Raw genomic sequence first — 24,171 nt, 5'->3', positions numbered from 1 at the left:
GGATAATTGTGAAAAAGAAAGAAAAAAAAACATCAGGAGTATAGAACAATATGTGTACCTACAAATTTACCTCTCCACATTTCCTTTTGTCCTTCAGTCCTCAATTCCTCATTATGTTAAGATGCTACAACTTTCTGCATGGAGATTTTGTGGTCATCTGACCAAGATGCACCCTGCCCATCATACACTGACTGATGAAACCACTTATTGTTTGATAGGATAAGATGAATGAATGAAGGAAACAAACGAATGGATGAATGGTAAAATGGGAGTAAAAAATTTAGAATTATGGAAGTACATAGTACCCATCTGCCTTTGGGTGATAAAAGTAGTAATATGAAAAAGCTGACATTTGAGGTTTCAATACAGGTAACGTCTGTGACTAACTACAAAAGCTCACCTTGATTATGTTCCGAGCTTAGACTGCATACTACTTTTTAACTTGAAGGTTTTTCTGAACTGCAAATAAAACAGAAGCCGTCTCATGTCTCATTCAGTGCCGCAGCAACTGGAGACAACTTGACCTCATCTAGCCTCACTTGCACCTTTTAATCCCCAGCACATCTGAAAGCAGCCACCAAGCGCTAACAAGGACCAACCTCACTGTGCTCTTTATCCCACTGGTGCTGTACAAATACACTTGTGCTGCGCATTAACAGTCGATGGTGCGAAAGGTGAGAAGCATCCAACTTGTGTGAAGCATGATGGGACTACAGCTCTCCTATTTCAGGCCTTACAACACCATTGAGTTCATATCAATCAAGCCTGTCTGTGTATGTCTTAGTGAGAGATGACATACAAGCTGGTTGCCTTCTATGCAAGGGAAACCAAGTGTGCAATATATACTCTATGGGAAGGCAAACAGTCAATCTTGGAAAAATCTTTTACTGCAAACCTCACCACTGCTGGGGATTGCTAAACATTATGAAAAAATAAAAAAAATAAATCAGTGTATAGTGTCTGAAAGACTCAAGCAATATATTTATAATCATGCAAAACTCAACAAAATATTAAAGTTACACACAAAAGCAATTATCACAAAATGAGCATGACATTTGCTCTTAGAAAAAATGCATTCTTCAAAAATGTATCAGTATTGGTGTAATAAATTGGAAAAACATTTTAAAAATCTGAATATTTGGGCCAGGCAGCAAAACTCTAGCAGTACTACATCATCACTCTCTGAGGTACATAAATTTTCAAAAAGGTTACTTATTAGCCAGGCTTACATTGTGGAAGGTAGCTAGATTTCTTTGTAAACATTGCATTCTTGAGTCCACCATTCACTGGACTTCATGGTCCCATGAATAAAGAGGCAGATTCAGGTGTTTTGCTGCTTTAATAAACACCTTTGACTACTTTAGATATGCAGAAATGCTTTAGGCATATAATATTGTTTATGGAAAGTTCAACAGTCAGAAATATTTTCAATAATTATTCATACTTAATAATTTCTACCTGTCTATTTGGATGAAAATCATTATTTTTCTGGATCTAGTCACTATTTCTCTATTTTATCTAAACAAAGTTTGACAATTTTGTAACTGACAAACAATTTTCTAAGATGTTAAATAAAGATGTGCCATGTAATTCACTGATACAATTGCACATGTTTGACAAAAAGACCAAAGGCTTGACTGTCAAATAATATGTTAGTTTAATCTAGCAATGAGAAAAAGTTATTTTAGAAAAGGCAAAGACATTTCCAACTCAACAGAGCAAAGTGGAGTGTACTTGTCTTTGTCACAGGTTCATCACAGACAATTTAGAAGTCACTGAAAAGTTTGTTTACTATGCCTATTGATGAAAGCTGTTCATGAAATGGCTACAGACACCATCAGCAATGAGGAAAAGCATCAAAAGGTCATTGCCTTACTAAACTGGCTGGCTAGTCACAAGTTTGAAAATATATGCTTTTAACAAAAGATAAAACAAAAAAAGAAAAGGTTGGTTAGAACTATGAAGTAAGGGTTATTCCAGAAAATGGAGGTGAACTTGGGATACAGTAGTGTAGCGTTTATTGTGTTAATCCACTTTTGATCAACATACAGCACCAGAAGTATCTTTATGTGGAATAATAAAGTTATAGAGTCTGCAGGAAGAGACACACAATTGCTTAACATCTAGTCTCAATTTTCCAGTCATCTACCAGGAACGTTTTGAGCACCTCATGCTTTTCTCTGCAGACAGACAAGTTTTATGGTATCACTGATCTCATTTCCCAGCAGGCACCTGAAGAAATAAGTATCAATACCACTATTACTGGAACCAAACATGTCTTATACCTCAGCTTAGCCACATTCTAACTTCCTCAATGTTGCATCACACTGACGTTAAAGGAGCAAACTGAGCCCTGACAATTTCTAGAGTGCATATCATGTTCAGGACATAGACACTTTTTCTACACTATTTCTGTATGAAAAGCTGCATTTAAATGTATCTTATGTAATGTTTATGCTTTCTGAGAAATTTCATTGTAGGTTGTCATCAGATAAATCAATAAAATTATTTAAATATACGGTTAATTATATCACTATCTGTAATAAGTGTATATGAGTTGCATCTTCTGAATAAAATCAGTAAAATAGGTCTTGATCAAATTATAATTTATTCAAATGCACCTCCATGCCTATCCTACTGAGGTTAGGTTGAACAATGCTTTAAAGTCAGACTCTAGATATTTTGATTTAGGTATGTCAGTGCCATGCCATGTTTTATGCACTGTTAAAAGGGAAGTAGAACAATGCTTGATGAGATTCAAATTATAATTAATTTGAATTCAAATTAGAATTAATGTGAATGAGATTTCCAGTCTAACCATCCTTAAGATAATGCTTTAAATATGATATTTGCATGAGTTGATTATAGAATATTTAATAAATTCCTATTATAGTCAAAGTAAGATGTTGTGTTTGTCTTATATACTCTAATTCCATTGTGATAGCTGTACCTGTCACATTTAATTTAGCCCAATGGCTTTTTTGACACAGAGCCTAATAGACTTCACACTCTCCCTAAAATATATGTCTTTTGCTCTCCAACATCAGAGTGAGTTTTGCACTGGCTCTGAGGTTGGAGATTGCGTTTGAAATTTTTATTTATTTTATTTGTTTTTTTGATGGAATCAAACTACCCGACCTTTAAAAACAAAGCCAAACAAGCAACAGGAAACTAAAATAACATGTCACCAGACAGAAATTGACATGGTAACTTTGTAAATGAAGGACAAATCTTAAACTGCAAGTGGAATTTTTCTTTAGCAAATTTAAAAACAACTATACTGGACAAATGCACAATGTGTCAAAGCACAATTTATAAAATCCTTACACTACCGACACAAAAAATAGAAATCTAATATTGCATTTGATGAACAGTTTCAGGCACTGCAGCAGTGTTACGCTTGGTATTTAGGTCTGCCCCTTTGGTTTGACCTGATACCACAAAAAAAGCTTAAAGATGGTTCATAGCATCCATAAAAATGGCTTAGTGACATGTATTTGGACCATTTATTTAAAATAAAAGCAGCAGGCTGGCAAAGCACAAGATATAGCTCCAAAAGCTGTGCATTACCATTCAGAGCATAGAGAATGATGCAAATGCTCTCCTGGGCCAGACTAATGCGACTAGCTGTTAGCACTCACTTGATTACCATAAACTCCCATGTATGATAATGAGGGATTAACAATGGTGGTCAAGCAACAGCCTAAAGTATTTTTTTTTTGTATGTTTGTTTTGTTACTGTGAGATGCAAAGTGCAATAGTAGAAGGGCATATTTAATTTGCATTAATTAGACCAAGATGTAACTTGTCATTCACTCCTCTATGAAGTGAAGAACTTTAAGTGCTAAAGCAATTAAGAGTTTAATTTATCCTAAATTTCTGGGCCAGTGAACATGTTTACATTAGCAAATACCTATAGATTTCTCCATGTTTTAAGCTCAAACAAATCAGCAAAAATTTCAAACTTAGAAAACTTGATAGCTATTGTAAAAAAAATAAATAAATAAAAATTGTTTTACTATGACTAGGATGATTTTTGCAGTGAAAATACGTCAATAATCACAATACTCCATTTCTTGCAGCATGTAATACCCTTTTTAGGCAGTGGTATGAACTAAATAACACCTCACAGAATGGACCGTTCTCTGAGGTCCATTTAAAGAAAAACTTTAAACTTAAGATATGTACGACTGGAGACTGTTCTTAAGCCAAACACTCTTCTGCTGCATGAACAGACAACTTTTTGTCCTTATGTTTTGACATTGCATCAGACTTGTCCTGTATCAATTAAATTAAGAATATTAATATTTCTATTTTCTGAACAAACAATCAACATGCATAGTTTAGACAGTGTTCATTAGTCATCTGTTGTATCGCGGCAGTACTGTAGCATAAATGACAGTTGTGTGAATGCAGTCATGCGGCTCTGGTGACAGAGTTCAGGGATTTATTCAAGAGAATACAGGATGTAATCATCATCCAGCTTGCTTAAATCCTACATAATGCAACTAATGGTAAAACCTATCCAGTTTTTGCAAAATGTGAGTTTCTTTGAAGTATTTATGCATTGTTCTTCTCAAAGTTCAAATAACCTCTCTAAATAGTTTAAATTTTAATAATGAGGCTACGGAGACAGCCTGGGTCACTCATGATTTTTAAACTGGGTCTTTACTTAGAGAAAAAAGAAGATTCATTACTCCTCTGACTCCAACTATGTTTCGTTGTAATTTAACTGTTAAATTGATATTGGTTCAGAGACAAAGGTGGACATGAGAAACTGATATGATGTAAATTATTGGTGGCTGATAATGAAGGACACAGGGTATACTTTACTTTTCTCCTGGGCAGATTCCACTTTCCTAGTTAAGATTACCCCCTCATTGCCCCACTCCCTTTATTCCCCCATAGGGAAACCACACAGAGAGCAGGGCAAATATTGCAATCACAGTTTAAGTGCACAGATCAGCACGCACACACTGTGCTCCAGGATGGGCCTGTTGGAACACACCACAGGCGGCTCACACTTCACAACAGTGCCTTCCCTCTCCCCCTCCTTTTTTGTAAAGCCCAGGGCCTGATTACAGCCTGGTGGCGAACAGATTAAAAACTCCTCCTCCTCCCCTCATTTCTCCACAGCATCCCCCACCCCACGGACCGCAAAGGCTGCTGTCAGACACAGTCTGCACATCTGGCTCCTTATCAGACAATCCCAAAAATAGACAAACTATTGTGGGTCAGAATAGAAGTGCAGATGCGAAAGGCTGAGAAGGATTGAATCGAGATGGAGGAAGACTGAAAGGGAAGGCTGATGGCAGAAGTGTCCACAGCTACATTAACTGATGCACAATCCCAGATACTGCTGAGAGGAGTTAAGCACCTGTGAGTGTACGTGGATTTGGGTGACATCTGGATTTGTGGAGTGGGAGATTTGCATGTATAGACACAATGTGGCCCTCTGCCAAGCATTGGGATGGATTTAAATATTTCATTCGTCACTGTTAAAGTGCGATAAAACACTGGACTTACAATAACAAAAGAAAAATATTAGGCTTTTTCTATTCCATCCCGTATTGGGAAATATTTAGATATTGATGCATAATCAAAATGTTATTCATCAAAAAAGGTGATTCATTTTAAATTAAACATTTGCAACTTTTGCAAACTAATAAAGTGTTGGCAATCGGAAGGTAATTCTGCAAAAGTGACTTGTCCAAATTGTCCTGGACAATCAGATTCCCACTGTTATATTCTAATAAGCATGAATAAATTACCTCTGATTATTCACACCGATTAGATCTATGAGAGACCAAGTCAGAGCAGTGGTCCTCTGGGATCAGTGCCCTGCATATTTTAGATGTGTCTCTGCTCCTGCACATCTGACTCAAATGATAGCATTAGCTGCTGCATTCCATTAAGTGTTGCAGAAGCCTGTTAATCACCCACTTATTCAGGCCAGGTGTTTCGCGGAAGGGAAACTCCAAACAGAGCAGTGGTCCCTGAGGACCAGGATTGAGAAACACTGGTCTAAATATAGTTTTTTATAAAAATATATTTTTAATTTGTTCAAATTGTATTGTGTTACAATCAAAGGCTTATGCGTGGTGTAATGTAACACACTATCACAAAGAATTAAACACTTTGAAGAGCTACCGTTTGCCGAAATTAGAGCTGTTGCTGGTGGAGTGTGTCTCAACTACTTTTACACTGGTCAGGCTAAAAGATGCCCCTGTTCTTTTAGCAAAATATCTCCAGCTCAGTCAGACTGAATGGATGGTATGAGTAGATACTAATTTCTAAGTCGTAACAAAGATACTTGATCTGATTTATGTTCTAAAGATTGACTGGATCATTTGGACACATGAATATAATTCAAATCATTACTCTGCAGAGCTGACCGTTTGACGTCACTGTCCTCCTTTACGCCTGTTTCAAGTCATCATCTAAGAGGTATTCTTCCAGTATTGTGCTGTATTTTAATGCCGACCACCTTCACAACAGCTCTGCACCTGTTAGAGCTTCACAGATCAGATGCGTTTATTCTGAGGTTAAATTAAACACAGGTGAACTCTGTTTACTTGTTTGATTACTAATGAAGATGGGTGGTTATGTTTTATTTAAATGTATCAGACCGGAGGGAAATCAACACAAATATCACAGGTTTGTGTTTTTTGTTTGTTTTTCTCTTTTCCAAAAGAGCAAGTATAATTTTTCCTTCACTGGTGATGACATCAGTTGCGATATTTGCCTTTTTTACTCTTTCTTATCTGTACTTTCATCACTCTTAAGCATTTTGGACAGCATCACTTGTGCCCTGTGTGAGGATCTGTTGCCGTGCAACACTTTTCAACCAGCTAAATATTACACCGATATGTAAAAGGTTCTTAACACTTGGAATACAGCAGCCAATCCAAGCAGCTTGTAATCCAAGCAGTCTGTTGCAGTATAAATATTGCAGACATTTATCACTTGTTATATTGCGATATATTGGGTCAGTCCTACTTAAAGTGAGTGAAAACATAATATTTAAGATTTGGTTATAGCTACAGACTTAGTCTTTATGTCCCCAGAAGCCAAAGGAGACCTTGCACAGGGCAGAATTGGTTTCTAACAGAAATAATAATGCAATGGTGGGAGGAGTGAAAATCATGACAACAAATGTAACATCAACCCCAGCTGATGTTGAGTGGAAAATTCACCATCAGAGATTCACACACTTCATCGTCAGACTATGGCATTGTGGGAAATTTGCCCACACACAGGCACGCGCGCACACATACACGCACCCACTGATCCAATATGAGAAAATTTCTGTCCAAGTCATTTCTGTCTACAACAACAGCAACACTCAGTTAAATGAAAAACCTATTGTGACTCTTGTCACTCTGATCTTTAGCATTTTGGAATGTCACAAGCCAATCTTCAAGATACTCAATGCATTGCCTATATTGGAAAAAAAATGTCATACCAAGCCAATAAAAAAAAATGTCTTAAAAATAGCAATTGAATAAAACTGTATACATTATACATAATTTTGTTTCACCTCTTGCACTGGTTTATCAAGATGGTAGGTGATGCTGAAAGTCAAACTTGCACAAGAGCAGGTTTCCAGATTAAAGATAAAAATGTGTGAGGACACTAACTCTCAACCAATAAATGCCCTGAAAAATGAAACAAAATTAAAATAAAATAAAATACAGCAGTGCTTGAACAGGTTTTTTTTTTCTTCCACACACCTTTTGATCCTCTTATGTCCTCCTGTTTAAGTCATATACTCAGAAACTTAAACCAGTATTTAGAAATGGTAAATCACTGTAAATGATTATCAAGTCATGGTCACACTAGTGCCTTTCTATAAATAATGGTATATCTGAACACACATCATACATTAAGGTGATGTTTCACATTTTGTAAGTAACATAAGGACAAAGTCATTTACTTAATGCAGTCACCATATCCTTTATTCTTTTTCCATATTCAATGATCTGTTACAGGTGGTCAAAGTTCAATATTTCTTACACGGTCAGCGAGCACCCCTAAGTTATCAAATATTTATGAGCTGAACCACTTAGGTTGTAGATCAGACACTTCTCAGCTGCGTCAAGCATTTAGTATGTTGAAGTATAACTTTATCATTAAGAGCCTCTGCATTGCATAGAAAGATATTAGGTCATTGCTTCATCATTTAAACTCGCATTTGAAGCTGTTCTTTACAATATTTTTTAATGTCCACAAAAATCTGTAGGAGGGAGGTTTATAACTTGTCATCTGTATTTAAAAAATAGACACATGAAAAATTATGCTATTTGAAAAAATAACAAGACATGGGAAAATTACACACTTTTCCTACCAAAGGAAAATTGTGTCAAAGTCACAATACTGAGAGACAGCAAGACTGAGGCAAAATAGTGTAATGTGTATATTATGTGCTGACCAGACAACTGAACTGTTATATATTCACCTTAAAGATAAAAAAGATACACAACATAACTATTACCAAGCATTTCTGACTACATTAGACATTCTGAAAAACAGAGAAAATATTGATTCCCAAATCAGTATCCCTAAATACCATAGGAGACATTTAAAATTTATTATATTGCTTTTCCATAATGTTTGGTTTCGGATATCTTGTTATGATAATTGACAGAGAAATGCAGACTTGACCTCAATTCAAGATTTAATCCAAAATTAGAAATTGTTAAACTGATGACCAGAATAGGCAAGTGTTTCAACTATGATAAATAGACACTAATATTACTCTGTAAACTGTTAAGAGATTTTTATTGGAAGCAATAAAGAAACTTTTAACTTATAATAAACTATTCAGCAAGTGTAGCTCTAATCAAAGTGTTTTCAACCTGTGAAACAATCAAAGAAGCCAAGGAAAGACTAAATGAAACCGTTTTAAAACAAAAGAGCATAAGGTTTTGAGAGAGTAGATAAGTGACATTGCTATTCACTTAAGAGACTGTGGCATATCTCACTGTGTGTGCAGCTTTGCGCTGCACCTGTGTTTAATCAAAAATGTCAGTCTCATACAGTTTGAGTTTGCTTTTAAATGGCAATTGCCACAAACTCTCTGAGCTGAGACTGGAAGATTAAAAACCGCAGTCTCAGCGTGAAAACCTAAAATATTCAGAGAATCCTCTGTGATCAGTGAACTGTGTAGCAAAAAAAAAAAAAGCTGAATTCAAACTCATCCCTTAAATAAATACTTTTTCAAGTTTTGGATAGACTGATGTTCTTTTCATAGCAGAACTTTGTACAGCGTTGGGTGATCATGTGACTTCTCAGTGGTCTCTACAGTCTACTTCAAATTTTGTGAACCTCCTTAACTTCAACAAGTGAAATAAAATAACTAGCTTTATTTGCAGTTTATTGGATATTATTGGCATAACTCATGCTGTATTTATTTTGCAGACCTCATTATGAATGAAGAATCTTTTAAGTGGTGACTTTTACGTCCCAAAATTTTTGAACGATTTTCCAAGCGTATCCAACAAAGAACAGCACCAGTTTCTGGCGAATCATTTTCCAAAAACAACAAATTGTGCCAATGGGAGATAAAGCAGGTTATATTACAGAGAAAATAAGAATTACTTTACACATCCTGTATGTTTCCTCTTTGCAGTGTGGAAAAATGAGATGCCAAAGAATGATCGACTAGGTACAGGCCGCTCATACCTTCTGTATTCTGGCCCCAGCTGTGGGTAAGCAAAGCGAGGATTGCCATTCCGGTCCCCAGCCATCTGACAAGCCACCGCCCCCGTCGCATCTTCTGTCAAGCCTTATTGCCTGCCCACCTGGATAGAGCAAAGAGGGAAAAAAATGAAAATAAAAAAAAATAAACATTTTACGCCATTCATGTATCAGCACACCCTGAAGGGTTTTTGCTTGCACAGATGTGACTAATACACGAGATAGAACCCTTGTGCAGATCTAACCAAAAAAGCATTTTCATTGGGTCAATATTTTTTCGAGAAGAGATTAATCTCCTTTGCCAATGTTCAATGTACTTATACAATACATTGATCTTTTTTTTTTCTGAGAAAGAACTTGTGTCTAAAATACTCACTAAAAGTATAAACCCAATGATTTAGTTTTCAAAATATCCACTTAAAAAAATTGCAGTCATTTCTTCATTACTGTTCCACAAGTAGAGAAGTTTATTTAAAGGTCACCATCTTGAACATTTTGTTGGTATTTTAATCATCTTGCTTTTTCCATTATGAAAAATTATTTCCCCTTCGGTGAGCAAATGGACAATTTTTTCACGTCTTAGACAAACATAAAACATGATTTATCTCACGTAGCGCATTCATCACAACCTTTTACTTTACTTAAATTTACTTCACATCAGTTAATTTCAAATTGTTTTTATACAAGCAGAAAAATCACAAAACAGTCATTTTGGGATGCTTTCAAGAGAAATAAATTCAGCTAAAAATTCAACCATGTTTTGCATAAATACTGTGGTTCCAAGTCAAACTTAATCGAGTGCATACTAAGTCTAATTTTTAGATGAACTTGTATTCTTGTTTTGTGTGTTTTTCTTGTAATGTGTAATTAGATGTCTTGAAGGACACCAAAATAAAATGTTCATTATTAATATTATATATCAGTTTGCTAGTGATGGCCACAGTTAGCTGATGCTTAACGGGAGCGATAGGTTTGCTACAAGCCTGGCATTGTCTGGTCCAATTAGCAAAGAATTTCCAAGTAGCAGAAAATTTAGTAAATCTGACCTTTTTTTCTGTTTAACGTAGAACAGACTCAACCAGAGTTTGAAGAAAATACCACCTCTAAGCTCAGACTTCTGAAAGCACTCAGAGTATTAATAATTAAACCAATTTGGACAAACATAAAGGAAGGAGAGGGAGTGGCAAAATAATTTTGTAGAAATATGTAAAAATACACAAAGAATACACCAACATTAAAAACACCATTTTAGAAGATTGTGTGCAACTGGTAATTATCTGTAGAAGAAGTAATTCCACATAAAAAAATAAATAAATAAAAATCTACCCATCTTTCTTGTAAGTCAAAAAAGTAAAACTATTCTTCATTGATCAGGAGAATAAATTTGAAGGATAATATTGTTACTCCTGCTCAAAATTCCAAGCAAAAACTGCAAATGCGAGGCATCAAGTCTGTATTTGAAAGAAGGGCATGCAGCACTGATGGCTTTTTTTTGTTTGTTTTTTTTTTTCTGCAGATTGTGATGAACCACACTGCAATATTAGATTGAAAGTAACCTGCAGAGGATCAAGGAAAAAAAAACAAAAACATAATGTCTAATAGCATAGAGACTCTGATCCGTGCTGCCAATTTAAGCTATGGAGGAAGGCCACTTTATGAGGAATGAAGGCATTTCCATCTATCTATAGTGTTTGATGTCACACCTTCCTCACAAGGTTCCTTTTGTAAGCAGGCGGTAAGCTAAGAAATCAGCTTTCACGCCACATTCTGATTGGATGAGAACCACAGGCCACTCACAAGCATCACTGCCTTCATATCAAAGCAGACTTGAAAAAATCAAAGATGCTTTGCAGGCCATCAGCTCTTCATTTCAAATGGAAATCTACCTTTTTGTTTCACTTCAGCCATTTTTGTTATACAAACACTGAACAATGTCTGGAAAATCCCATCTGGACACTCAGGAATCAAGTGAGAAAGCTTTATGGAAGATTATCTGAGGGAAATGTGCTTCTACTTCTGAAAATAGAGTTCTTGGCTGATACAGAAACACAAACAGGATGAGACATGTCTGCTGTTGGCTTCTTTTTTTTTGCTATTAAAAATCAATATAGCCTAATATACTAAAAATTAAGTAGAGGTCACATATCCAACTTTATGTAACAGACAAAAAAAATTGCTTTACTGCAAGTGTTTCAGGTTGGCATTATTCCAAAGACTAGCAAGATGCATGTATTGATCTTATTGGAACTTTCAGTGTCGCTCAAAGAGTAAAGTTGAAAATTAGCATGGAGCTCGTTATATTTTGATATTGTGAGAAACCGCCACAGCCTTTCAATAAATTTACATCAAAGTGCCCAGATAAACAAACTAACTTGCACTGTCTACACTTGCTATACTCGTAATAGTCTATGAAAAAAGCAGAACAGAAAAAAAGTGTAAACACAACAAACACTTTTACAATATTTAGGATTTTAGCTAAAGTCAGGGTGTCAAAATCAAAAACCACAAAAGGACTTATAAATAGCATTATTACAACTGTTCTCATTATGCCCCATTGACACTAGCAGAACCAGAAACATTTGTTTTTTAAACTGTCAAAGCTATTGTTGTGATTGCTTTTTTTTATTTTAGGAGGTAGTGATTTTTTTAAGCAAAATTAAATATTCAGAAAAAAGCTGAAGAGACCTTCAAATAAGAAACTTGGAAACATATTAAGTGTGTATTGAAAGTCAATGCAAATGAAAATTAGAAGCAGCCTCTGCATTATCTTTAGTTGATTAAACATTTCCTAGTCACATCTACTGAAGCTGTAAACCTTCAGATCAAGTTACACATCCTAAGACCAGTGAGAGTAAACCGAAGCAAATGCTGGAGACAGTTTTGGTCACACACAGACCTTAGTGCAGCAAAAAAAAAGGTCAATATACAAACTCAGACGACATATTTGATTTCTGTCAGACAGACAGACCAGACGGATGTTCGTTTGTGCACTTATTCTTACAATAACTAAAACAAGATAAGAAAATGTCAAAAAGTCTGGATTAAGTTAATATTTAGTTGTTTTTAAATCTTAAATAGAAACCAGACATCTGTCTGAAAGTAGGAACATTCTCACTGTTAATATTCTACAGTCCTTGTGTCTTTATCGTAACAATAGATGCTTTTACTGTAAACAAAAAACAATTTGATAATTGTTTTTGTCACAATAAGTGCTTATTTGATTTGAAGTCTTGCCTGACATACACCCAAGCACATTATGAACTGATGTACTCTGTGAGAACTCTGAACAGCAGGAGACTGCTATGTTCTCTTCTCTCGTGGTGTGGCAACAAGAGCGATTTCACACCGGTTTCCCATTCACTCACTGCCCTCTCATCTCTCAGTCTCCCAGTGGTGTTCTCTTTTGAAGCAGATTTGATTCTTCACATTTGTACATCTATCTTTCTTAAGAGGGCCAACCATGATTGCTTTGATCCCTTTCACTAGAAAAGTCAGTCCTGAACAACCAGCCACCCTGAAGAGAGAAGACATTTCCTCCAGCAGCTTACTGCAAATCTTCTCCTGTTTGACATGGGAACACTGTATGTGATTTACATTGGCCAGCAGGAATCCTCCTGCAAACTTTATGAAGTGGACAACTCAAGAGTGCTCAAAGAGGTACATAACCAAAAAAAAAAAAAAAAAAAAAAAAAAAAATGGCTGAGGTTTTCAAGAGTCCTTTTGTGAGTCACATAATGGATGGAAATCAATTTTCAACATCTGAAAACAAGCAACACTCACTTTAAATCTCTAAACAGTTAAGTTGTGCCACTCTACTCTATCTTAATGCATAACATCCCAAAATAGATGTAGAAAAAAACCTTTCCACACTGAACGTAGCTTCTCCTGAATAAAAGCTTAATTGAAAAGTTTCCTCTGTAGTCATTTCATGAAATATTAACAGCATAGTGAAAGTGACAAATCAAGTAAAGACGCTCAAATGGATTGAGGTCTGAGAAATTATGAGACCAAATTAACATAAAATTTGTTACACCAATCAAACAAATTGATGGTTAAAAACCCTTCTGAAAGAAGCAACAGTTCTGAGAGGGATGGCACCTCATGTACACATTTTTCTGTGCAAGGGTGCACTTCAATTATTAGCTAGTAATATTTGTCAACCGTGGACTATTAAGGGCTCAAAACAATCTGGTCATGTTAGCTGTAGGATCATAATAATGACTAAAGAGTAAACACTGTATTAAGTAACCGTGTGTCTTTTCAGAACAAAAAAGAAATAATTAACTTTGCGCCAACATCATATTCTCTTGCTGTAAGTCATCATTATAAGAGCACTTCTGGCTTATCACAATAAACAAGTTCATGTTCTGTTTATTCAGACATTCCCTTTAAATTACTTACCACATTGAGCCTCTATAATTATGTTGTAGTTTATAGCATACCTTGGAACATGCTTGCTGCTTCGACTGAATAACATTTTTTTTTGTTACATGTAGCTTTAGACATCTTGTCTTTATAAAAACAGTTTTCTGAATCATTGTGAGGAAAAGAAATCCACTTTATTTATATATATATATATATCATACTGAACATTTAACAAGTTTACAATATCAACATAAAGTATAACAGGGATTAAATAAATCACCACAAAGATGATGTTAAGATCACTTTGACCCAATAATGTTTAGAAATTTAACATGAAAATGTGTTAATCTCTTTCTATCAGTTGTTTTTGAATATAAGTGCAATAATAATGAAGAAAAAAAAAGTTTTTCACATTATCTGTTTATGGTCTGTTTATGGTCTGCTCCAAGTCATCCTCAGTTGTGATGAGGCCAACTGTGGCAGAGACTATGAAACCTACATTCCAGATAAAGTGTTTACAACCCTGCTGGCATTTGCATAATCATTGCACTCTTTTTTACTCATTGCTAATGATATTTCTGCTTTTTATTTATTCGTTTTTCTGCACAGGTATTCTATGTTGTAAATAGCCTGTTGTGTTTTTAAGTTCAATACACATTCTGTACATTTCAAGAAAGTCGTCCTACTTGGTTGCAAATCCCTTGGATTACAAGTACAACATATCTATTTCTAATAATAAATATAAAAAGGTGAGCATTCTGCAGTGCTCTTTCATTTCAAAGGCAGTTGTCTGAGAAAGAGTACAGGAGCAAAAGGGAAGACAGACAAGTTCAGGTTTTTAAAACCTGAAATCAGCCATCTGTTTCATTATAGTGAAAAAAAGTGATGTGGGAAGCAGAGAAATAGTGTAGGAGTGTTTCCTTCAGGGGAAATGTATGTTTGACTTGCCCACAGCTTTACAACATCTTCAAAGCTGAATGGCCTAGTAAAAGCTAAAAGTCTGCAAGAGCCAGGTCAACAACGTAGAGTTCAACTTCCTTTTATTTTGAGTATATATATACATTACAAAGCTGATTCTTTAACTTGTGTATTTAACTTATCTCTTTATTAAAAATTACCAGTTAGTCATGTAAATTTCAAGGATCAACATTAATTTAAAAAATCTTTAAAAATCTATTAATTAAACTCTTAAGAATTAATTAAGAAAACTGTACATTATATTCATGCATTCAGGACATCACTTTCTTTGTTGATTAAAGGGTTGATGTAAAGGTTACTGATAGAAAAGGAAGAAAACTAAATTTATGGCATGAAAGAAAAATCTCATATGTTATGTGAATAAGCATTAAAGAAATTTTGAATATGTCCTCTGGTTAGTAAAGGGAAAGTCTTTCTTGAGATGAAATGCTAAAATACAAACAAGACACATCCATTGTTAATGTTTTAGCAATTTATCTCTGTGTATGTCTGCAGAAAATATGCACCCAAACATTTAAGAAACAAGCTTTTATCATGTTTCTCCTGCTGCTACACACTTTTGTTGTAATTGGTTTTCTAATGTCAAGTCCTTCGATGTTCTCACCTAAAGTGTGTTTACAGAACAGGATGTTTAGGGACGCTGCTTTTACAAAACGTAAAACAAGTTACTTCTTGAGGAAGAAAATAGTTCCGAAATAGTAAGTGGTATTTCTCAACACATGATGTAGTTGAATTAATTTAAAATCAGCCTCTATTATTTTAATCAGCATAAGACTTTTAACTCCAGATCATATATTTGTGAGCTTCTCACTTAGTTACAGTATATCAACAGTAGGTAAAAATCCATCAATACTCAAAGAAGTAACCATTAAAATCTAAAGTAGTCATATGAAGAGTATTCCACAAGTACCATATTGGATTTGTATTTTACTAAGTAGGGCCAGAGTAAATTTTTTCCCATTTATAAAAACACAAAAATTCTATCCAACCACAACTTACAAGTTTTAGCCCAACTTGAGAATGGAAATAGTACATAAGTGCATTTATGTAGCTTTCCATTTGCATCATCCTCACCCTCTTACTCATGCAGCAACAGCAGCATATTAAACAGCACTGGCCCTAATTTTCAAGGTTCACTGCTCTAAAACACTTCAGCATGTGGACAGCCATGCTTTGCCCTCTGCACAACAGCCATCCATTATCAAGAGCTTGAGCTATACATAAAGCAGGCAATCAAAAAAGTATAGTTACTGTAGGATGTTATTGTGGGGTAGTAGAAGAGAGAAACAAATCAGCTTAACTCAACTCCTCAAACCGCAAGACAATCTCGGGTTGGCAGCAGTCTTACAATCAAATACGTAACAGGAACATGATTCAGTCTTCTTAGTTCTGGTGTACAGTAACTACACCCGGAGGCGGCCATGATTGTGGCGGGGGACTTTAACCACGTGGAACTGAAGGCTGTGTTTCCCAAATTCCACAAGTTCATAAACTTTCCCACCAGAGACAATAACATTTTGGATCAGGTTTACTGCAATACCCCCGGAGCCTACAAGGCTGTAGCAGGTCCACATCTGGGCATGTCTGACCATATCTCAGTGGAGCTGATTCCTGTCTACAAGCCTCTGGCCTGCAGAACTAAGCCGACCACCAGAATAGTTCAGGTCTGGACTGAGGAGGCCTCCTCTGCACTTCAGGACTGCTTTGAGCACACAGACTGGAGTGTGTTCAGGGACGGAGCAGACTTGGAGGAATACTCATCGTCCGTTCTGTCCTATATTCAGTTCTGCACGATGCTGTCCTCCCTGTTAAGACCATAAAAGTGTTTCCAAACCAGAAACCATGGCTGGACAGCACAGTACGGGCCCTGCTGAAAGCCCGGGATGCTGCCTACAGATCTGGAGACAGGTTGGCTTATAGCAGGGCCCGGTCGGAACTGAAAAAAGGAATTAAGCAGGCCAAGCTCCAGTACAAACAGCGGATTGAGGAACACTTCATCAACAACAACCCCCGAAGCATGTGGAGAGGCATCAGGACCATGACGGACTACAAACACAGCACTCAGCTGACCAGCCGCGACCCCACCCTGCCTGACACCTTAAACAGCTTCTTTGCCCGCTTTGACACAGTGGGCAGCAGAGAAGCTGTACATCTACCCCGACTGGAAGAGCAGTACCAGCCTCTCGTCCTGCAGCAGCACCAGGTGACGTCCACCCTGAGGAGGATCAACACCCACAAAGCTACAGGACCGGACAAGGTGTCAGGCCAGACGCTGAAAACGTGCGCCGACCAGCTGGCAGGAGTGTTTCTGGACATTTTCAATCTGTCCCTGCAGTTCACCATGGTTCCTGAGTGTCTCAAGTCTTCCACCATCATCCCTGTACCGAAGAAGACGACCATCACCAGCCTGAACGATTACCGGCCCGTCGCTCTGACCCCGGTGATCATGAAGTGCTTTGAGAGGATTCTTCTGAGGTACATCAGACACTTCATCCCTGCAGACCTGGACAGCCTTCAGTTCGCCTACAGAGCGAACCGGTCAACAGAGGATGCTGTCTCCATCACTCTGCACACAGCCCTGACCCATCTGCAGCATCCCAACACCTACGTCAGGATGCTATTTGTAGACTTCAGCTCAGCATTTAACACCGTCATCCCAGACAAGCTGGTGCTGAAGCTACTCAAGGTGGGGCTGCCTGCTTCACTGTGCCACTGGATCAGAGACTTCCTCACCAACAGGCCTCAGGTGGTGAGAATAGGTGGCTCAACATCGTCCCCACTGGTCCTCAACACAGGCACACCCAGGGCTGTGTGCTCAGCCCAGCTCTCTTCACCCTGTTTACACACGACTGCGTTGCCATCCACCCCACCAACACAGTCGTCAAGTTCGCGGACGACACAACAGTAGTGGGTCTCATTTCAGACAACAACGAGACCCTACAGAGAGGAGATTCAGCAGCTCACTCAGTGGTGTTCAGCCAATAACTTGGTGCTGAACACAGGGAAGACCAAGGAGGTCATTGTGGACTACAGAAGGTCCAGGAGGACGGGTCACACTCCCCTTCTCATAGATGGAGAAGAGGTGGAGCGTGTGGACAACATCAAGTTCCTGGGCCTCCACATCACGTCTGACCTCTCCTGGAATACCAACACCTCCCACCTGGTGAAGAAAGCACAACAAAGGCTCTTCTTCCTCAGGAAACTGAGACGGGCTGGACTTTCCTCACGGCTGCTCGTGAACTTTTACAGGGCAACGATCGAGAGCGTCCTCTGCCTCAACGTGACTGTGTGGTATGGTAGCTGCACAGCACTGGAGAGGAAACAACTGACACGGGTGGTGAGAACAGCACAAGGCATTGTGGGATGCCCCCTCCCGGACCTGGACTCTATTTACATAGGCCGGGTCAAGAAGAGAGCTGGATCCATAGCCATGGATTCAAGCCACCCGGGCCACAGACTGTTTGTGCCGCTGCCATCAGGCAAGCGGTACAGGAATATACGGACTACAACAAAACAGACTGAGAAACAGTTTCTTCCCCACAGCCGTCAGAGCCATTACTCCCTGCCGCCCCCTCCCACACATATCATAACCTCACATACACCCCCCCCCACACCCCAACCCCCACACAGCCATATTGTTCTGCACTTGCACTGTCACATCATCTGCACTTTACCATAATTGGACCTGCTGCTTCTTCTTTGGTGTGGTTGAGTGCCTTTAGTTAATTTTAGTTGTATATATTATTATTATTGTGTATTTGTTTATTTATTATATTTTTTGACTTTTTGCACGGGAGTTGCAATAGAAATTTCGTTGAATCCTGTTCAATGACAATAAATGCTATTCTATTCTATTCTATTAAACAAAAGAGGTGATACTTCTTCAGTCACATTCAGAACAAATGCATTCATGTTTAGAAAATCCATAAAACGCAAATAACATAATTACAATACACATTACAGAGGCAGACATTTTTCATCATTATGTGTGCGACAGAAGAGCCATATCAACTCATAAAAGTAATTAGTAACATCAGTACTCTAATGATGGAATTGAGTAGTGCTGGGTGAGGGTTCAGAAGACTTTCATTCAGTGGGAGATAGCATTCAAATATAAAAACAGAAGAGATCAGGCTAAACTCCCTGACAAGCCGCTGCTGATACAGCCTTATCTCTCTCTGCCTCAGTGTGTATCTCCACAGCCCACCTGTAGTTTAAAGATAGAGAGACAATCTATTAACTGAGACAATTTGGTCACAGAGACAAAGAGACGGTTGAGAGGACACTGTAACGTGTGTGCTGTACCTCCGGCCCAGGTCTTTTGAAAGCATAATTTTAAAGACTGGATTGATGGAGGCAAATTTCCCAAATCAAGCAGCAAGTTAATGGTGTTGCAACCAGTGTTTTTTTTTTGTTGTTGTTTTTTTTTAACACTTTGCCTATTGAAAATGAACTTTGTTTGTTTTTTCTTCTTAAAGTTTACAAAGATATTGCACATTAGATTTTTTGTTCCCCATTTTATATTCAATGATACAACTTTTCCCTAAACTGAATATTTTTAATGACTGCTTTGACCCATCTCAGTTTATGCTTAATGGTATAAACTGTAAAGGGGCGGAACATATATTCAGTTTTCGACAATCACAAAGTGACACAGAAAAGCATGTGATCTTTAACAATGGCAAGTTCCTCTGAAGAGTAAACCAGTAAAACCTACAGACATGTTGCTATAGAAGAAAGCCATCTTTGTCGAAATCGAAAAACCAACACTGAACCGATGGGGAGGGATGGAGTTTCAATTTTCGAGAATACATAACGCTGTTTAGTACCCAATCCCAAATCCTACAAGCAGTCCCATCATGTTTCATGTGACCAAAAGCACAGCCCACTCCAAACAATTTACGCGTTACTGGGAATGCGCCAAGGAGGATGGACCTCCCTGTGCTTAAACAGCAAATCATCAACTTCAAGCTACTCAAATGCAAGCTTGGATATGTGGAATGTCTTCCAAAAAAAAAAAAAAAAAGCTAAAGATTTTTCAAACAGGAACGTTAACTAACTGAAAAATATGTGCAGGCTATTGTGATGTACAGTTGAAATACTTAGCACTTGGTCACGGATGCTTTTGAATTAAATACTGAGTCAATGCAGGTGGCATAAAGGTGATCAGCTTGTGGTAGTGCTGATATGCGAGCGAATCTCAGGTTCCTTTAATAGCTTTCAACTTGTCTGCATTATTGACTTTGGTGTCTCCTCCTCTTGGAAATACTCCACAGATTCTATTTGGGTTTTAGACCAGGCTAGTTTGCTTGCTAATCAAGCAGAGTAGAACTAAATACATACGACATATTTTCTTTTTCAATGGTTAAACTCACAATTTATCAAAATACCAAAATAATACATCACACATTATCTGTTAAATCTATAAAATATATGAATTTCACTTCTTGAGTAAATGCTGACAAAAATTACATTTTTCTTATTTCTTTCTTAGCATAAAATAGGTACCAACATAAAAGTAAAAAAAAAAAAAAAAAAAAAAAAAAAAAACCTGTAGCATTAATAAAAACACTTTAAGCAGCCTTGTTATAAATGGTTTTAATTTTCTGTTGTGATAAAATAATTAAAAACACTGATACATAATCTGCAGGATTTTATCCAATATGCTTATTTAACTGCATAAACAACAAAAGTATCACAACCAATTAAGCTTAAAATGCTCAAAGCACAACGGTGGCATGTTTTGCTGCCCTTAGTTTGATTAAATTATGTTTCGGAGAAAATGTTTCTATTTAAGTACATATTAACATGAAAGTTATGCTAAAATGCCAGGTGCAATCAAGTTGGCATATGTCTGATGCATATGCCATTAGACATCAGATTTGGTAATTGGCTTTAATAAATCCTAATTACGTGACATAAAAATGTAATTCAACTTGTTTGTCTTCAGTCACTAACACCACAGGTGTTCCCTGCTGCAGGATGATATAATTTCTATTATGAGATGAGTGAGGCCTGAGTGAAGGTTCACCACACTGTTGTGGCAATGGGAGAGAGTGGCCTTGAGCGCAAACAGTGATCTCAGTTCACTTGACATAAAAATGAAAAGCCATTATGCATGCCATGTTCACCGTTTGCTTGATTACACAACATTTTTATTACTTTTCAACCTGTGTTAAAGTGTGCTTTACCAGGTTCTCTAGGATGCAAATGCAAGCAAAAAGGCTAGGAAGTTAAGATTGGTTACTTTAGCTGCAAAAACCATGGGAAATGGAAGTACACCATTATGCAATTTTTATTTTTGCCTGCAGTAACAAAAAAATAAGAGAGAGCTCTGAGTGCCGTCATGTCATAGGCCGGAATAGTGTAAATATGACAAATCTTGAGCATTCCTTTATGGGTTGCTGTTTCACAGAGAAATCCAATAGCAAAAAGAGAAACGTATTTTAGGATGTTCTTTGCTGTGCGACAAATATATAAAAATTATGGTGAACAAAAACAGTTTTTAAAAGACATCTGTCAATACTGACTATGAAAGTTATGACCAAAGGAAATGATAAGACCCGACACATAAGGAGTACCAGTCTGTGTACATACTGTATGGATACATACTGTAATTATACATAGAATAACAGTATGTGTATTAGCACCACAAAATTACATAGAATAAAACAAGGGTCATAAATTAAATTATTGAGTACACATTGTTTAAAAGAATTTGTAATCCATAAAATATTTAACCCATTTACTTAAAAAAGGGATTCTATGCTTTCAGAAAAGGATTACGACATTCTTGGCTCATCCTAAAATTGTGCATCGTCTCATCTTATGAGCTGGATGTGTCATCACAGCCCTTGTTCCCGCAGAACATTAAAACTTCTCTATGAATCTATAAAGCAATGCCTCAAAACAAATCAAGTTTGTAGTCATAACTAGGGAGTTGTTATTCATTAGTACTTGATATTTCATTTTTATGCTCTGTCTTTGTAAATAAAGCACTGTCTGAGAAGCATGCTATATAAAAAATTGTGACACTGGAAATTTTTTTTCTTAATTAGAACCTGTTAATTCAAGCTCATAAGATCAATTAGTCAATCATGTTTTTTTTTGTTGTTGTTTTTTTTTTTGTTGTTGTTTTTTTTATTTTATCAACTCAATCAACCAGCCAAAATCTACAGATTAAAATTTGCCTAACTGCTTAAATCTGAACTATTTATATGATGAATTGAAGTACTTCTGTTAATTAAGGTTTCCATTTCTTAAAATTATAGACAAATTTAAACTATAACAAAATGGCATGCCCACATCTTCATAATGACACTAAATGAAATTACCTAAATTTGATGGTCTGTTAGGTAAGACTGTCTAATCTAATTACTAGCGGCTGTATTTTCCCATAACATGTTTATCCAAATCCATATGACTTAGTTTTACCATTTTGTAGCTTAAATTAGAGCCTATTGTCCCAGCACATATTTTAACCTGTAATATATCCTAACTTGTAGCGATGAATTTGTTTGAAAAGTATCTTCTTAATCTCTTGTATAAAAGCAGTTTGTGTAAAAACTGAATAGAGAAAAGTCAAATTAAAGTAGAATCACAGTTTTTGCTAAGATGTCAACTATGTTCTCAATTACAGGAAATGGAAGTGTGTTTCATTTGATGGTTTACTTTAAAGCAGTTGATCATACTACATGATAAAGAATGAATGAAGTTGATTAGCTAAAACAGGGATGGAATTAGAGCCATGGCAATCACCACAAATCAAGCACAGCATATTAAACTTAAGGGAGTCAGAGAAAAGGAACAGAAAAAAAATCACTAGCTAAGACTGACAAGACAATTGTGACATTAGTTAAACAAAGCAGCTAGATTAGGTTGAACATCTGGATAACGCATAGATTATACACTGTACACATAAGATAAAAATACATACATATGATACCGAGGACAGAGGCATGTTTAAACAAACATTTAATAAGTCAATTTGTTCAGCTACTGCATAATGTCAACAGAACTTGGTAGTGCTCTAAATCTCCCACTTTCTCAGACGGGAAAATCAGACTCAGATCTAAAAGAATCTAATCCTGCAGCCTTAGTCATCTCATGACTACACCATAATTCCCTAAACCCTCACTGAGCCAAGCCCATGACCGATCTGCATCTGCTTAGCATCAACAATGACCTATCCATGTCACAAGGCGCGCCGCCCTGCACAATAGAAACCACTTAACCACATGGTCTTAAACACATGCAGCTGTTACAATACAAAGGATTTCTTTTGACTTTTAGTAATCTGTCGCTCCAATAAGCACAGCCGTGACTGTCACAAGGTTCTGTCTTGGGGGTTTAGCACATAAAGGTATGGTAATTCCAAAAGCACAGGAAGACAGACATGGGAGCAATAAAATGTTTTGTCAAAAAAAACAAAACCCCCAAAAAAATGCTTCAGAAAAATCACAATTACAAAGAAATGAAAAAAAAAAATAAAATACACTGCTTTCCAAGGTCAGCACAACAGTACACAAGCAATCTTTTTCAAATAAAAATCTTTATCTGGCACCTGCAATGTGCCATATAGATTTGTAGGATAGCCTGAATGTTCACAGAACTCAATTTATTTTAGTGTAAAGCCTTTTCAATTCTGAGAACCTGTGAGGAATTAAAACCATGTTCAAAAGGCAAGTCAGACACAATGCAGTGCAGTCCACACTTTCCTGTAACATAAAAAAAACATACTAAAATGTATCCAGATGTTGCAATTTGAAAATCATACCATGTTAATCATGACAAACAGCTTATATGTACGCTCATCTTTATTTCAATTGAGATTTAGAAATGTAATCTTCTGTTTGAATGACTTTCCAAGGTTTGTGAATACAACATTTCTAACTGATTGATATGCAGAGTTTCTGACAAAACCCAGCTATGTTGTCGGTCTATTCCAGGGATGTCTGATGTGGACTTAAAATTTCATTGCAATATTTTGTGGTTTTCGTCACGATTAGTATGAAGGTGACAACAAAAGGCAGCTAAATGAATATGGCACTGCATACACTCGGAGTGTGTATGCAGTAACATAAATGCTACTATTAAAAATAAGCTCCCCATTATTAGCCTAATAATGGG

At 36.7% G+C, this 24,171-nt stretch overlaps 1 protein-coding gene across 1 annotated transcript in view; it reads right to left on the bottom strand.

Annotated features, from left to right (window-relative positions):
- The window catches only part of LOC129360130 (protocadherin-15-like), a 151,921-nt gene that overhangs the window by 109,415 nt on the left and 18,335 nt on the right, over window positions 1-24,171 (bottom strand). The window contains exon 3 of the mRNA XM_055030243.1: window positions 9,685-9,803. Within this exon, the coding sequence (XP_054886218.1) occupies window positions 9,685-9,775 (91 nt within the window). The 5' untranslated portion in view covers window positions 9,776-9,803. The remainder of the gene's footprint in view (window positions 1-9,684; window positions 9,804-24,171) is intronic.

Source organism: Poeciliopsis prolifica, unplaced genomic scaffold, assembly GCF_027474105.1.
Source record: "Poeciliopsis prolifica strain line A6 unplaced genomic scaffold, Auburn_PproV2 SCAFFOLD005, whole genome shotgun sequence".
NCBI lineage: Eukaryota > Metazoa > Chordata > Actinopteri > Cyprinodontiformes > Poeciliidae > Poeciliopsis > Poeciliopsis prolifica.
Note: the sequence above shows the minus strand (reverse complement) of the source record. Positions and strands in the feature narration are given on the sequence as shown.